General features: G+C 32.7%; 1 protein-coding gene across 2 annotated transcripts in view; it reads right to left on the reverse strand.

Moving 5' to 3' along the window:
- The window catches only part of LOC132703824 (UNC93-like protein), a 62,479-nt gene extending 46,589 nt beyond the window's left edge, over nt 1–15,890 (reverse strand). The window contains exon 1 of one of the 2 annotated variants that reach the window (XM_060673324.1): nt 15,710–15,890. In XM_060673324.1, the coding sequence (XP_060529307.1) occupies nt 15,710–15,753 (44 nt within the window). In that variant the 5' untranslated portion in view covers nt 15,754–15,890. Of the gene's footprint in view, nt 1–9,370; nt 9,405–15,709 lie in introns of those variants that run through there. The other variant, XM_060673325.1, reaches the window with a different exon arrangement.
- Between the last annotated feature and the right edge of the window lie 1,350 nt (nt 15,891–17,240).

Below are 17,240 nucleotides of genomic sequence, written 5' to 3' on the forward strand. Positions count from 1 at the left end.
GTTAACAGTACGCCAGTGCCAGAACTGGTTTGCAAAATATCGATCCGGAAATTTTGATGTCGAAGATGCACCACGGTCTGGAAGGCCGGTCGAAGCTGACAAAGATGCGATAATGGCATTAGTTGATGCAAATCGGCGAATAACCACACGAGAGATCGGTGAGAGATTAAATTTGTCGAATTCGACTGTTTATGGCCATTTGAAAGGCATGGGCTTAACCTCGAAGCTCGATGTGTGGGTGCCCCATGTCCTTACGGAGCGAAATTTGTGTCGTCGCGTTGACGTGTGTGATTCGCTCCTCAAACGTCAAGAAAATGATCCATTTTTGAAGCGGATTATTACTGGGGACGAAAAATGGGTTGTATACAACAATGTTAAACGCAAGAGGTCATGGAGCAGAAAAGATGAACCGGCTCAAAGCGTGTCAAAAGCCAACATTCACCAAAAAAAGGTGATGCTCTCCGTTTGGTGGGATGTCAAAGGAATCGTTTTTTTTGAGCTTTTGCCGGACAATACAACGATTAATTCAGAAGTCTATTGTCATCAACGGGACAAATTGAATGATTCACTTAAAGCGAAGAGGCCCGAATTAATCAACAGGAAGGGTGTAGTGTTCCACCAGGATAATGCGAGACCTCACACAAGTTTGGTCACTCGCCAAAAACTTTTACAGCTTGAATGGGACGTACTGCACCACCCACCATATTCTCCAGATCTGGCGCCTTCCGACTACTATTTGTTCCGGTCCCTGCAAAATTTTTTGGATGGCAAAACCTTTACCTCAAATGAAGATGTCAAAAACCACCCGAACCAGTTTTTTGCCAGCAAGGACCAAAACTTTTATGAGAGGGGAATTATGTTACTGCCAGAAAGATGGCAAAAGGTGTTGGACCAGAATGGCCAATATATAATTTAATAAAATATTTATTCATTGTACGAAAACTGTCTTTCATGTTCCCAAAAAAAAACGAAATGACTTTCCGAACAACCCAATATTTTTATATTTAACTTATGTTACCTATTATACAATTTAATTTCATTATGTAAATTTTATAAACGCTTGTTTTCGAACACGCGATTATTCGTAAAGCTGGGATAAAACATTTGAAAACTTAATCCACTTATTATGTTACATAAACACGTACGGCTTATGTAGGTTTCGGGTGCTGAATAAAATTCAAACGCCAAAAGCGCGAAAAAAAACCACCAGGTGCAGGAATTATTAATTAATCTGTTCTACGTAAAACCGTATTAACTATTAATTAAATTTTTGGTGACGCGTGTCATAACTTAAAGGGTTTCATTTTCTGTTTCGAAGGACAACGCCATTTTAGGGAATTTCGGGGAATCTCATGCTATCGTTGAGAAATTTCGAGGAAATATGAAAATTTATAGTTCGGTCGAAATAAACACTTCAAACAACAGAACACTAGTAGAAATAAAGTGAGAAAAGTGCTCCCAATGAATCCCATGCGCTCTAAAAATTTTTTCATCGTCATAAGTGAAGCGTCGATACTTTGCTAAAAAAATCTCGGAAAAAATTATGTATGAAGAAAAATTTTCGGAGATTAAGTTAGTCACGTGAGCGAAGGAGATTCTGTCCGAAAAATTTAACGCAAAAACAGTTTGAAAAATCCTCTTCCTTATGTTGCAGGTAGGGTGGCATAAAAGTACAATGATCGGTAAAACCTACGGGTGTGAAATTTTCAAAACCACATTTCACACATAAATTGTAAAATTGTTAAATTCTTTTGCTTAGGAATCACCATTTTCAAATTGTCGCGACCCAGAGGAGACGCTAAAAGTTAAAGAAGTTATAAATAGGGTTATTCATAAAGCATCTCTAAACTGTGCCTCGAAATATTATAATTGAGCTCAACGTGATCATACAAATGTCGCTTTTTTCGGCGACACGGGGAAGTTTGATTTTTCTCATTAAGAAATGTTATAATAATAAAAATTGACAGTTTTATGTATTTATGTATATATATATATATATATATATATATATATATATATATATATATATATATATATATATATATATATATATATATATATATATATATATATATATATATATATATATATATATATATATATATATATATATATATATATGATGACACTATATTCCGGGATATCATCCGTTCGCTCGTTGAACTCCGACTGGAATCCTGCATCCGACTGGAATCCTGCAAATCTTGCATCCGACTGGAATCCTGCAGACGTTTCGCCAAAATCTCACTTGGCATCTTCAATGCTCGCGTTCCGAAAACACTATATATATATATATATATATATATATATATATATATATATATATATATATATATATATATATATATATATCTGTGAAGTTACGGTTAAAACAGGATTAAAATTTTAAAGAATGTTCAACTTTTCATAGAAAAAAGTGTCTTACTATATAGGTTTGGGGCTAATTTTCGTTTTTTTTTTTTGAATAAATACTTAAAAAAAGAAAATTACAATTTTGATAATAGCAAGAAAAAAAACCTTCAAATCAAATGTTGGAATTTTTAACCATTTACCTCAATACACTCAAATTTATGTTGTTTTTTTTTTCTAAGTATGGTTGTCAATTTGTCAGAAGACCTTTTCAGCATGACTTAGGGACAACTTTTAGTGTGGTGTAAATTTTTTCACTGACTTTTTTGATTTGTCGGTAAATCTACCTGGATCTGGTTATTTAAACTTCCTTTAAATGTACCCCACTTGCCTTACGAAAAAATATGTAGTTTATTAACCGCCATTTACGTTGGCAGTGCGTCGATATTTACATCCAGGTAAATTGGCCGTAGAAGAGAATTTGTATGGTCACGAAGGGCTCCAAATTTAAATGTTGTAGATACGGCCCTACTTGAAGGATTAACTGTACGATGAAGACATTCTTTGCAGGAGTTGCGGCAGAAAATACAGAAGACCCGAAAACCCTTAAAAAAATAATAGATTTTATTGAAAAAATATTGGGGTTGATGGTGCACAAGGACATTTGACCTGGATTTTTTTGTCATTGTTAAATGTTGGGTTTCTATTACCCCTTGACCTTTTCACCGTTTAACCTATTCATATGTATGAGATACATTGAGCTCAATAATAAATTTTGGTATCTGGCATATCCAATTTAAAGATTGTAATTTTTTTAAGAATCACTCTATATACAGGGTGTTTTAAAACAAATGCGAAAAATTTTAAGGGCTGATTGATTAAAATAAAGGGAAGTGTCTTATACAAACGTTTGGTCAAACTTTCACTGTTCTAATTTTATTTTAAATTGGTAAATAGAGACATAAAGGCAAGTGAGATGTTTCGTTATTCTTAAACTATAGAGAGATATAATTGTTTCCATTTTTGCATCATTTCAAAATAATGCAAATATTTTTACAACAACGTGACCAGTTCTGGACGTCGCCTGGGTATCTTATTGATACCCTATACACAGAATAATGCTTTATGCAGGGATACATTAGAAATTTCATTCAAAATGTTTTGCTAATATTTTATTAAACATTATCCAATAATAACAAACAGTTCCTTTTTAAACGATGGCGATATGGTTTGTAAGAAATGTCACCAATGTAGGTGGGATTTTAACTCTGATTTCACTTGCGTCTTGTACTTGCAAGTCTGCTTTTTGTTACTTGTTGTATCAAACATGACCTTTCGAACGTGAGCTGAAGCTTTTGGATATTGCTATTACAATAACTGACAGCTAGAATGCCGCTATACCTTGTTGAAGTTGAATTTCATAGGCGGGTGTACTTATTTTCTTGTTTTGTGATTTACGCTTATTGCTAGCTATTGTATTATCTGTAAAAGTATATTAGATTTGTTTAGTTTGACTATTTATGATATAAGTATGAAGATTTCAATATTGTTACATTTAATTAAATAATAACTTTCTTACATGGCAACACTCTTGACCCCACTCGTCCGTTGCCTAAATGTCTATATTTGTATGAGCAAGTTCAATGCTATAAAATATGGGTATTGAGGCCGCATATTTTTGGGCGCTATATTGAAATTTTGTTCAATATCCTACTATTGATAGTTTGCAAATACCTCTGATACTAAAAATTTCAAAACGGACTTTCCTAGTAAAGAAAATACTTGGTTGTGATATACTGAACATGCGCTGAGATTATATCTGCCTGTGGTGAGTTCTCTTAAGATAATCTCATAACATCCATGTCATTAATGTTACTTTTATGATCAAGTAAGGAAGTTTCATATTTTGTAAAGACCTAAATTGCATTTGTGGGCGCAAAAAGCGTTGACATTTTTCGGGAATTCCACTCGATCGTAAACCTTTGACGTTTTAGAATTCGCAATTTCGGAGAGGTCATTTGCATCAATGACTACTGCCTCGAACTCATAAAACAATTATTATCAAAACTTTTTCATTATCGATTACGAATAAAACTAAACAATCATTCGCAACAAAGGGGTAAAAAGAATAAAGTAACGAAAGAGATACGGACGACTGTGTTTTCGGATTACAGTTTTCTCTTCAGTTTTTGTGTAAACATCATATATTGGATGGGACTATGCATAGCGTGTCTTTTTTGAATTTTAGAACGGGTTGATAAATTGGTCACGAGTTTTGAATAATGGCGAGTCTAAAAACGAAGCAGCTTTTCTCGGAAGCCAGATTGAGCTTCATCAGCTTTAGCGTCACACGGACAATCGCATTAGAGGAAAAAAAATGTTTTGTTAAACTTTGTTAGATTCGATGGATTTGTATAAGTTCACGCATCAAGGAAAATAGATGTATTTTTTAAATGTGCATACGAAGGTTTTACTCAATTCCATCAGGTATTATTATTATTATTTATTTTTTTGAAATTTGAGGGAAGCAGGCAGGCATTTGCTCAGGTTGAAGGCCGTAGACTCTCTGTTCATAAACATATGTATAAATTGAGAAGTGGATGCTAGGTAGTTATTTATCAAGTAAGAATGTTGCGCTCAGTCCTACAACGAAGTACAAAAAATACCCGACGTCTATGCAGAAAATATAAAGACAATGAGAATTCCACGCGGTTCCGGAATATATTAAATATCCTATTTTTATGTTTAAGATCGTGGCACCTACCTCCAGAGACAACTTTCCTAGCCGCTGAAGACGTCTCGAACTCACGAAACTCAACATCTGATTGTCACCACTATTACAAGAGGTAATTCCAGCAAACCAGCTCGAATATAACACTTGCGAACATATTTTCGCTAAGCACAGAAAACTCTGGTTCTAATCGCACTTAGATAAGCAAAAAATATGCAATGTATAAAATACACACTTGACCAGGATAACTCAAAATCGACGTGTCAGGACATTTTTCGGGAAAAACGAAATAAATATCTTAACTAATAGTGACATAGGTTTTCGGGTCTAGTCTATCGAATATATGCCGATTATAACCATAAAATATGAAGACATCGTTTCCTTAAATATCCCCATATGTTTCCTGTTTCCTTCTTATTAATTTAGCTTACCAGTAGGTAAAAAAGCGTCCTTATGTTTTATGTTTTCTTTATTTATGAAAATTTACTCTTAATTTCTCATGGAAAGTGAATAACGTAAGATATTGTTCAAATATTGATTTTAAAAACATCGTTATGTCTTTCGTCTGTGGCAATATGTTTCTAGTGCTAGGTACAAGGTCTCTTTATAGAAGTATAATTCGCCCCTCGCAAAGTGAAAAAACTCGTTATAATTCTTTGGTTAATAAGAAATTAACGGTAGTGATGCTGAAAATGAATTATATGATTTGGCTAAGACACCCTTGTTAAGTCCCATTAAAAGAGGAAGAAGGATCGAATCCCAGGGACTACAAAAAGACGCATTAGTTTTCGACAGTGATAAGAAAATACCGATCTGAGAATCACAAAGTGAAGAGACTAGCAACTATACATGACTTGTCAGAAAGCGGTTGAGTCTCCAAATGCTTTGTAGTTGAAGTGCAAAAGCATTGAAGACAAATGCATCGATTGTTATTCCTCAGAATTCCATTATAATAATAGACCATGGAAGCTGTCAGTGTTCTCACAATCGTCACTACAAAAGTTTCCAGGGTCAAATTATACGAAGTTGACAATTCAAAACATGATACCAAATGATTTTTTGCAAAAAGCTATAAAAGAAATTTAACTTTTACAAGTTTTAAAGCATAAAAAAGTATGTGTTTGTGACTTATTATCACCATAAAATTTTGCCTTCAATTATAGATCATATTGGGCAACACACTTCGTCTCCTACTTTAAGTGCTAGTATTGTAGACTTAATAAAACAATGCAGTAATGGACGGATTTTCTTTTTTATAATGCTTTCTTATAATACTTTCAATTACCCATTTAATCTATTATATCTAATTTACAGATTTGCAGATAGTAACAGAGCCAGACATATAAAATAATAAAATCCGATAGATGATAAAATATGAGATTAGATAAAGTTTAACCAAACTTTTGCATTTTATTAAATTAATCATAAAATTTTATGCTAGTATTATTTTTTCTTTCTTTCCGACGTTACATTTCTCTTTTATCTTGATCCAGTAAACTTCGTTTCAAAAAATTCTTATTTACGGAAAATGCACACAAAATAACTTAAAAACTATTGAACAATTAACAAGAACAGCCTATGGCTTTGACATTTAGGTAATGTTAGCGATTACAATGTATTATTAGTATTAGCACGAGTAAGCGTTATTATTATTGGGTCAGTCCGGACTGGTTTACGGATATTACTCGCATACTTTCACTACATTCAGTAAACTATTTATTATCTGAGGAAGGACTGTATTTGATGTTTAAAACACCGATGAAACTGGCAAATGTAAATAGCGTAGAGTCGAAGCAAAGGATACTTCGCTTTTTGAATGCGTGTTGAGTTGGATCAAATAAAAATAACTTTTGCAGGCTGTGAACACTATCCTTCAACCTTATGGATCTACCATAAAAAATGAAACTATGCAAATAATATGGTTTATTTGAAAATTTTGATTGTGCTCCCATTACAACAATCAACCGAGACCACTCGAATGAAAGCCCCAGTGCTTCTGTTTGGCACGATTTTTACCGTTAATGGTAGTTGCGCAAACTAAACATGTAATTAAATTGGGGACAATTCCCATCAGCAACCAATAAGTAAAACTAACAACGAACGAAGTGGATAGCATTTCAAATGAGGTTGGATTGATTAATTTTAGACGCTAATTGCTTAATGCTGCTATCGTTATTTACTATTACTGCAGGGACTATAAACAAGAGTGCAATTTGGATTATAACTGATTTTGAGAACTTTTTAATAATTTATATATTTGTACAAAAAGAAATTTATTTAGAGAAATCTTTCTTGACAACTGGCGGCTGCGCGCTATATGAAAAAAAGTTCTTACCTTCAATAATTAGATCGTTACTATTACTGTTACTATCTATCAGGCATTAAGTTTAAATAAATTCAAAATGAATCAGGAACTGCGCCACGAATGACAAGGATTGCCTGAATACTGCGCCACCTGCGACAGCGACGTAACAAATAGACTGACGACCTTTGCAAGAGATTCAGCTAGGCACCGCGATCTTTAATGTAGACTCATGGAGTCACCCGATATGGCCATTAATATTGGAAAGTGGGACAGGTTGCCAATTCCACATTTGAAAATTTAGCTTATAAGGACTACAATACGGTATCTAGTTTTCGGAACCAATATCTGTTTTTTTCAGCGACGACTACAATGACTTCAGAGACGTGAAAGACTTCTAAATTAATCCGTATAAAGGGAGTTTATTCAAAATGGGAAAAAATTAAGGTCGTGAATCCTTTTAAATATCACAGATTTTTTTTATTTTGTAATATAAAATTAAAAATAGAACAATAACGGAAGTATTACTACTGCAAAAACACACTTATTTTTATTTTTTTTAAATGAGTGAAGGGGATTGAATTAAACAACCCCATCATCATCATGAAGAAAAAAAATCATAGACGAGTCCATTACAAAGAAAACAGTTTACAAATGAAAAACGAAATATAAAGCAAGCATTTTAGAACAAAATTATTGAGTTGAGCCCTGTCAAACAATTAACGAATAACGGGTTTCATAAGAAACTTCGATACATATTAATACAGGGTATTTTTATAATCTTGTCATATTTAGCATTAAAAATTAAGGCAATTTTATATATGTATATGTATATGACTAATAATTTTACTTTTTGAAATATTTCCTTTTAAACGGTTGTCAATCACAAATAATTTGCTGTTGCCACATAAGTTCAGTTAGTGTAAGGTGGCTATGACCGCGTTCGCGAAGTGCTAAAGTGGTGTCACTAGGATTTACCATTTCATAGTTGACCATAATCTTGCCGATGCGCTTATGATGAAAGATTATATAAATGTATGTAATCATTATTTAAACACCCTAAGACCAATAATACGCGATAACGTTGGTGAATATTTAATTAACGAACGATCAATAAAAAATTAATATCTTACAAAAGATAATAATCATTGAAACAGTTTTTCAATATGTCCTCTACTTTGAGCAACACAAGTAGTATAAATGGTTTCTAAATACATAATATCATTTCTAACAGATTCAGCCCTATTTAAATATCCGATACCTTCTCTTATCCGTCGTTTAAATTCCTCGACAGTTGGCGGTTTCTGTTTGTAAACTAAAGCTTTAATTGTACCCCATAGAAAACATCGAAGGGAGTTAGGTCGAGGCTCCTTGCAGGCCAAGGCCTAACTACCATTCCCCCCAATCTATTCTCTATGTGCATTTAAATAAATGTAAATGTATTGACTTCTGTCATAAGAACTAATTAAATTAAATTTCGTCGTTCCCTTTCAGGGAACAAAGGGATGAATAATATTTGGAAGCTCTAAGTAGCGTTGGGAATTTAAGTTCTCATAAAAAAATCACCAGACCTGAACCTCCAAATGGCGCACCATACTTGCTCTTCATCATTGAAAATATGACAACGCCAATTTTTTTCTTTCTTCGAGGATCCACATAATCTAAAGTGTTGGTGAATCCTGTCGAAGATCTTTTTTCTGGACGCCTCCTTAATGGAAATTTTGTTATATAATCTCTAAAAGTCAGGGTCCAGTTTTTATTGTTCGGTATGTAACTTTTCAACATATCAATATATTCCTCCGTGGTAATCATGATACGCAAGCAAGCGAATAAATTAAAATTATAAACGATAAATAAATAAATCAGTAATGTGTCAAAAAATATTTGAATTATCCTAGAATCCCTCTTCAGTAAAGTTCCTATTCCTGAAACTCTCACATCATTTCAGAAATGTTAAAGTCCGAGAATCTGGAGTCAAACCTTCTCACCTTAATTGAAAAATGCTTATCAGAAACATATTTTTCTTATAACTCTTAAATTTTTGAACAAACGTCGGGGACAGCTATGGGTTCTCCACTATCACCTGTCATCGCGAATAAATTTATGGAAGCCTTTGAGAAGAAATCTCTCGACACCTTTCATCTAAAACCAAAATAATGATAGTATAATAGTAGATTTTCTTAGACATGTTAACTCTATACACACTAACATAGGTTTTACCATTGAGTTGGAAACTAATAATACACAGAAAATCTTGTCACATCACCATCCGGCCCAAAAATCATCGGTTATCAACTCTCTTGTTTACAGAGCCCTAACACTATCTCAGCCCGAGTCACTGAAACCAGAATTAAAACACGTTAACTCTGTTCTTCTTTCTAACAATTTCCACATTAAAGATATTTAGCGTTCCATCACAAAATACACTTTACCACAACCTTCCAATAGTACATTCAAAACATCACTGACCACATATCAAAAGTTGTAAAGAAGTATAACGTCAAAACCATATTTACCACTTGTCCAAAAATCTCTCAACATCTTCGGTCCGTCAAAGAGATATTTCCATTTGAGATTCCAGGAGGGCATTCCAGGCATATGCGGCAAAGAATACATTGGAGAGACCGAACAATCTTAACCGCTACTCGGGTCTCTACCTGTCACCATTTAGCTCCGCCCCCTCATAGAATATAAAAGCAGGAACAGAGTAAAATGCGAGCCGGTTTCAGTCAAGCTCTAAAGATGCCAACAGGATGATTGGCGAAACGTCAGCAAGTTTGACTCAGCAAAAACCAAGGCGTTCTTATATTGTTTTTTTTTTTTAAGTCTGCTGTTGTAATTTTGGAAACATGGTTACTGATACGTGATAATTTGTCTTAATTACATATATTTATTTTATTACTATAGCTTTTCGGTACAGAAGCAGGTTATGTAGACGCCTTTATTGTTAGCGAATCATAGATCACTGGGAGTGGAGCTGTTGTTTTAAAATGTATGTAATATTTTGTTTCGCTATTTCGTCATGTTTGACTTGATAGGGAAACCTTACCCTTACACATACCCACAAGCCACGTTTTCTCTTCTAATTATATTTAATGCGAGGGTATATTGAACAAACAAGTTGAGAAATACAAGGCCCCAGTCGATTCGATTTCTTTCATTTGAATTTTCAAAACTAACCAAAACTGAATTTTATTGGAACGTTTTTGTGTCAGATATTTGAGATAGATGAGATGGAATATCAGGCAATATATTTTGTTCGGGCCAGCATATAAATAAATCAAATCAAGGACGTAATTGTCCTCGTCAAGTAGTCTCGAAAGAGATGTTACTCAAATGTATCGGACCTTGAAAGCGTTTAATTAGCTTAGCGAAAGAGAACGCGAAGAACAACCTCATACACGTTGGCGCTTTCAATGTGATAAACAGGCGACCGTGAATAGCATGGTTTTTCTAACACAAAATTTAATTTTGAAGACACGTTTTTGTTTATTTCCGAACTTGGATTCATTTGTCAGAACTGTTTGCGTAATAAGCAGTTCGATTAAAACGTGTAAATATACTGGAAACTTATTTATTTTTATTCTACCTACAATAATTAATTAGCAAGTTTATTATAACATTGATTTTGCTAATTAATCCTCATATTTATTTGGTCAAATTCGAACTTTCGTAGACGTACTTAATTTGACATTGCTTCTTATTTATTTTTATTGATCACCTTTTCTATGCGATACCTGAATTTCCAAATTCCGTCAAAAGGATGGCAATAGCAAGCGCGCCACTTGGCGGTTGGTATAGGACCTTTAAAAAATATTTTCAACAATTTCCTTAATATTGTTTGATAGCATTCAATAGTAGCTGCTATGAAAATTAACAAAAAGATAAAATATAGGTACGGCAACAAAGGCTACATTCAAAACGTTGTCATGATGGGGAAAAAAATAAATTAAATATTTAGAGCCACCGATGAATTTTAGATTATATTTCAATTGTTAATAACTACACAAAGTTTCACAGAGTTGTCAACCTCTCGCAAATGTGGAGAAAAGAATTATGCAGACTCGCAGAGGAAGATCGTGTTTATTTCTTTTATAAAGATCTGTCTAAACTGTAGCAAATTTTGAAAATAAAAAACGCGTAAATCTAACCTTTTTACTACAATTTATGAACTAACCAAAACATAGTTCTATGGTTTATTCCCTATTATCTTCTGATCGTACCCATAAAAACAAATGAGAACCGCAAATGTAAAATATTCAACAACTTCACTTTTTTGAATAGAAAGACCTGTATATTTTTACGTAATATAAAAGCTCTTTTTATTATTCAAAAATATATTTGAATAATCACCATCATCATTGAATTGGAAAACGAAACATTGGTTACAGGTTTTGATGGCAGCCTAGCTGTTATTAGTAGTCTCACAGCGACTAATTATAATTCTAGAAACAGTATTTCTTATTTGAAGGAAAATGAAAATATTTGAAGTGAATGTACAACGGACATATTGAATAAAAATATACAGGGGGTAGTTTTCAAAAGTGAAGTTGTTAATTTTTTTAGTCATCATAAAAATAGCAAAAACACATAAATCAAACCCGGGTGGTACTACTTGCACTCAATAAAAAAAAAGAACATTGCAAACAATTGAAGTGGTTTTTGTGTTCGTTGGGTCACTCTGTAGTTTTTTTGGGTACCTAGTGAGGTTATATTACTCTATATCTTTGTGAAATAAACTAGTATCGAGGTAAAACGGACTTCGGCAAATTTAAATATATTTGTTTCAGGTCCAGGCGAGAAGTAGCCACTTAATTTCTATATGAAATGGCGAACGAGTTCGTAAAATAATGAATCGAGCATTGTTTCCATATATCGTTTTGCGTATCTATCGACCCAGGAATTAAAAAAGGACGAAGCACGACTGCGGTAGGTAAAATAGTGGTTTAACTAACAAGTCCCGGAAGTGCCATTTTACTGGACGAGTAGTCAAATTCCTGCGAGTCCAGTAAAAGCACTTTCGGGACGTGTTACGTTCAATATATTTTTTTAACCGGTACAGTGTGTGTATCGTATTAAACTTTTGTGTCTTTTTAATTGTATTTTGCTTTTACTCTAAAATTGACAGCAATGGATTTCTACTTTGATATAATTTTGAAAATGTTTTTATTAACAATTTTAAACATTTTCAGACAATAGCAACATTAATATATTAATGTTATCAGCTGTCTTATTCGATTCTTAAGTCAAAATTTCTACTATTATTTTTTATTTATGTTTATTTTATTTTTATTTATTTATTATTATTAGCATTATTCATTTGTAAGCAAGGTATTTCAAAATTATATGTTTATATGAGATTTTGGACTCTTTAAATTGCAATGAGTTGATGATACATTATGTTTCATCGCACTTCAACCGCATTACTAGCTGACATTATAGATTCTGTTCAGAATAAACTGTGGCATCGGCTTGCGTTCGCCATGAGTTTATTTAATGTGAAAATCAAACGATAGAGTTTAAATATTTAGTTCAATATTTTCTCCGATAAGTTTAATTTGATTGATAATAATAATTCGAGATTTTTGACGGGGATGATTGAGGTTATGATTTGTTTCAAATAAATAAGATCTGCGTTAAGTTTTTATTGAAATTCTTTAATGGAATTAGATATTGATTGACAAGTGAATTTCGGTATTGCCAGTAAATTGTTTGAATTTAAAGTGTGTTACATACTGATTCACATCAGACCCATAAAAAGAAAAAAGAGTTGGAGAAATTACCGAACCCTGAAGAATACACTGCTTAGTTGACTTAAACTTGTTTGTGCGTTGTTTTTTTTGTCATTTCAAATCAACTTTATCTACGTGTTAAAATATCTTTCATTGTGACTCAAAGTGTCAAACGACTTACAAGATCAAGCATTTCCTTGTTCTTTCTTGTACCTAATATTATTTACTATGCCAACTAGGGCTGTAATGGTGCTAATATGCTTTATAAATCCATTGCTTTCTAAAAATTTAGTAATTTACTTACAGATATACCCTTGGCAATAAGTTTGAAAATTGATTTTTTCCATTCTGGTCTAAAATACAGGAATTTCTGATGTTCATTGGTGCCCCATAACAAAAAGCATACATAGTTTTATAACTAGAATTGAGATTCCATCTTCTCCAACTGTATTTGAATTAATGATTATTTTTTCAAGAGCCGTTTGATTAATTTGCTGAGATTATTGTTCTGCCTGTTCACCTATTATTATTGTTGTGAAAGTTTCTTAGGTCAGGAACGGTGGTATCTGGTAAGTTGTCTGTCTCTTGAAAAAAAAATATGAATTTTTACGTACTTTTGAATTTTTTTTTGGTTAGTTGGTTCTGTGGTTGCTGGAAGAATTTCATGGTGTAAATTATCATTTTCTTCTTTCTTTCTTATTCTTCTTCTTATTCTTCAAACTCAATTTTAAAACTAATTGTCTTGTTTATATTTACGATATAAGATGTCAAAGTATCAACGTCTAACTATACCAATCCAAAAGCGTCTTACACTAAATTAAAATAGTCCCGAAAGTAACAAAAAGATACTGGTAAAAGGTTGTTTTCCTATGGATTACTTAAACTACTTTATATTCGTAATATAATAATTAAAACAATTGGATTAAGCGATTCATTTACTCGTTGCCTTTTCATAAGGGATAAATATGGAAATAAAGCAATTAGCATCTCACGATATCGGCAACACCGACCGAAAAATAATTACTGTAATTGCGCGTAGTTAATTCTGAAATTTACGTCACAAGTTTTAGATGAATGATTGCGGGTTTTTCATTAAAACTAATGATTCGGAAAATATTATTTTAATCGAGGCGCATAAAATACTAGCTACGTTGTTTTCTTCTACGGCTCTATGCGAATTACGGTTTTTCTAGTGCGCGACAAACAAAGACGGCGACTTTAAAATTGCATTATCATGCGGAGCAAGGCAACCTTCGAAGGGCAATTTCATTAGTATCTTTTTTATTATCAAAAGAACACCATGTTCCACATAAAACTCCTCAGTAAACAGAGATAGGGAAAATTGTTTAATACAAAAGTTTTAGAGTTTCTTGAGATATTTTATAATGTAGTAGCTTCTTGAGTACAGGGTGTCCCGAATTCGCTCCCAGTTACCAACTTTTGCTAATAGAGAAAGAAAGGTAACGATGACCAAATCTTAGTCCCACATAAAAACTTTTACTCGTCATGTTTAGAAACTATTAGTGTGTCACCAATTTGGTTGCAATACATTTGATTTCGTGTCCTTTTCACCGTATTTTGCTTTTACTCTAAAGTTGACAGCAATGGATTTCTACTTTGATATAATTTTGAAAATGTCTTAATAAATATTTACAAAGTCAAAAAGTGCGGTAATGTCCTACGACGACTTGAATGAAGCATAGGGGAGGGTGGGGCAAAAATTAACGATTTTTTTTTTTCGTTTCTTCTTCTAATAATTATAAATTCTGGTTATTTGTATATTTTTTATAATGTAGTAGTTTCTTGAGTACGGGGTGTCCCGAATTCGCTCCCAGTTACCATCTGGTAAAATGGACCGCCTAAAATTCTAAAAAAAGCCATTATTATATTATATTATTATAACCGAATCATAATTAATTTATTGAAAGTGTTAAAGAGCTTTGGAAAATCTTATAAATGCCAATAACAAATTTCAATAGAAAAACAGTTACTAATCAGCAACTTTTTTTTATTAAATACTTTTTAATAAATCATTATAATTATTACATATTACACTATAAATATGGATGAGTGGCGCACGACGGCCAGAAGCTTCGCCAAAATTTGAGTAAATTTAGTTAAAGTTAGAAAAAATAATAAAAAGCGCTTAAGTGGGGCGCCTGCCGCCTTCCGCCCCTCCCCTATTATTATATATTGTTTCACAAAGACTTAAAAAAGCAATATTTAATAATAAAAATTTTGGTAATAGCAATAAAGAAAGTTCAAATCAAATGTGAGATTTTCATATTGTTTTGATGTCTAGTTCATGCAGTTTGGAGGTTGCCATTTTTTTTTATTGAATTTCTCCGCATATTACGAGAGACCTATATCAGAAATTCTGAGCAGTTTTTCAGTGATTCTGACTTATTTCTCAAAAGTTTACTAGTAAACGGCAACCTTTTTATTTTTTTGGGTGGCCTATCGGCCACATACATACATACAAGTGTTGTATAAAATATAATTTTAATTACTAATTCCATCGAAAAGCATATCAGATGGCAATTCGAACAACGTAAATAAACTTTTAAGCCTGTATAAAATTAACACAAAACTTACGGCTCGCTGAATTTCTCCAATTTATCAGATATCGTGTAAACCATCGTAATTGGGTCACTTTATTAATAATTAATCCTGTCGAGGACAATAATAGGCGGTCGCAATTCGTATAAGTAAAAAATTTCAAAAACCCGCGAATCTCCTTGCTTGGTAAAACCGTACCGGCCGAGCGGTTATCAAACGAGCGACGAGATTATGAAATTATGGCGCTTTACCGTATAAGATAAAACGAGCGCGGCCTTGCCACTACCTTTTGCTATTCTGAATTACTATTTGAGAAAAATCATCAATAATTACATGGAAATGTTTCCCATTGCCTATCTTAAACTCGCGAAGTATTTTTTCATTATAATAAACGTTATACCGCAAGGCAAGTAATGATAATTGTTGCAGTCTGCAGACCAGATAGCCCGCTTTTATGTTAAACTTAACATTATTATTGTTGTTAAGATTGATTTAATGTTTTTAATTTCCTATTTTACTTATTAGGAAAGCTACATAGCCAATATTTTTTGCAATGAAATTTGAACAAAAAGGCTATTTTAGGATTGTTATTCAATGATTTTAACTTTCATGTTCCTCTTAGAGAATTGAGAGGATGTCACCTTCTAGGGTTGCGGAATTGACCTGTCAATTTTTTTGTTTCAATTGACCGAAATAATTTTTCAAATACAATGAAATTTATATTATATTTATTTATATTGTGCGTTATATCGCCGTCGCGCCGTTCTGGGAACCGAATGGAGTGGATATTATTATTAGGATTCCCCGGGTATTCCTTGAAGAGAGTTATAGGTAAACTTGACATCACAAACGCATAATAATTTATAATAAAATATTTATTATTTTTTACAATACTTCTGTATTCCTCCTGCGGCGGTTTTTGCTGAGTCGAAATTGCTGACGTTTCGCCAATCTTCATGTTGGCTGAAACTGATTCACTTTCAGTTTCAGTCAAGCTCTGAAGAAGCCAACAGGGATGACTGGCGGGAACGACAGCAATTTCGACTCAGCAAAAACCGACGCAATGAAAAAGTGGTCAATTAGGAAGTGGTCAATTGCCATTTGTTTTTAATCTTTGACAATGGTTAGGAAACTTCTTTCTTAGATAAGATAATAACTAAAAAACAGTTTCATATTACTCGAAACTATATCTATTCCATATTAAATACCGATCTCAAAATTTATAAAATAATGAAATATTTATATAATATATAACATTTAAAAAACGCATGAACGAACATAAAACAGTCTATAAAAATCAACGTTGGGATTCTAACTATGATATTCATTCAGAAATACAGAAGTTTGACGATAATTTTACTATTTTACATAATGAAACAAAAAGCAAAAAACTAAATTTGTTGGAAGGTATTTAGATTAATAATATGAGATATTCGAATCTATTACTTAATGACCAATTAGATTCAAATGCGTCTTCAATGTTAAATTTAAGTTTATAACCCTGCACCGGTAATTACGAATCTAATACTACCTGATTGTACATATATATGTCGGAAAACTGTCATAT

The sequence above is a fragment of the Cylas formicarius genome, unplaced genomic scaffold (genome assembly GCF_029955315.1).
Source record: "Cylas formicarius isolate icCylForm1 unplaced genomic scaffold, icCylForm1.1 PGA_scaffold_6__28_contigs__length_40554024, whole genome shotgun sequence".
Taxonomy (NCBI): domain Eukaryota; kingdom Metazoa; phylum Arthropoda; class Insecta; order Coleoptera; family Brentidae; genus Cylas; species Cylas formicarius.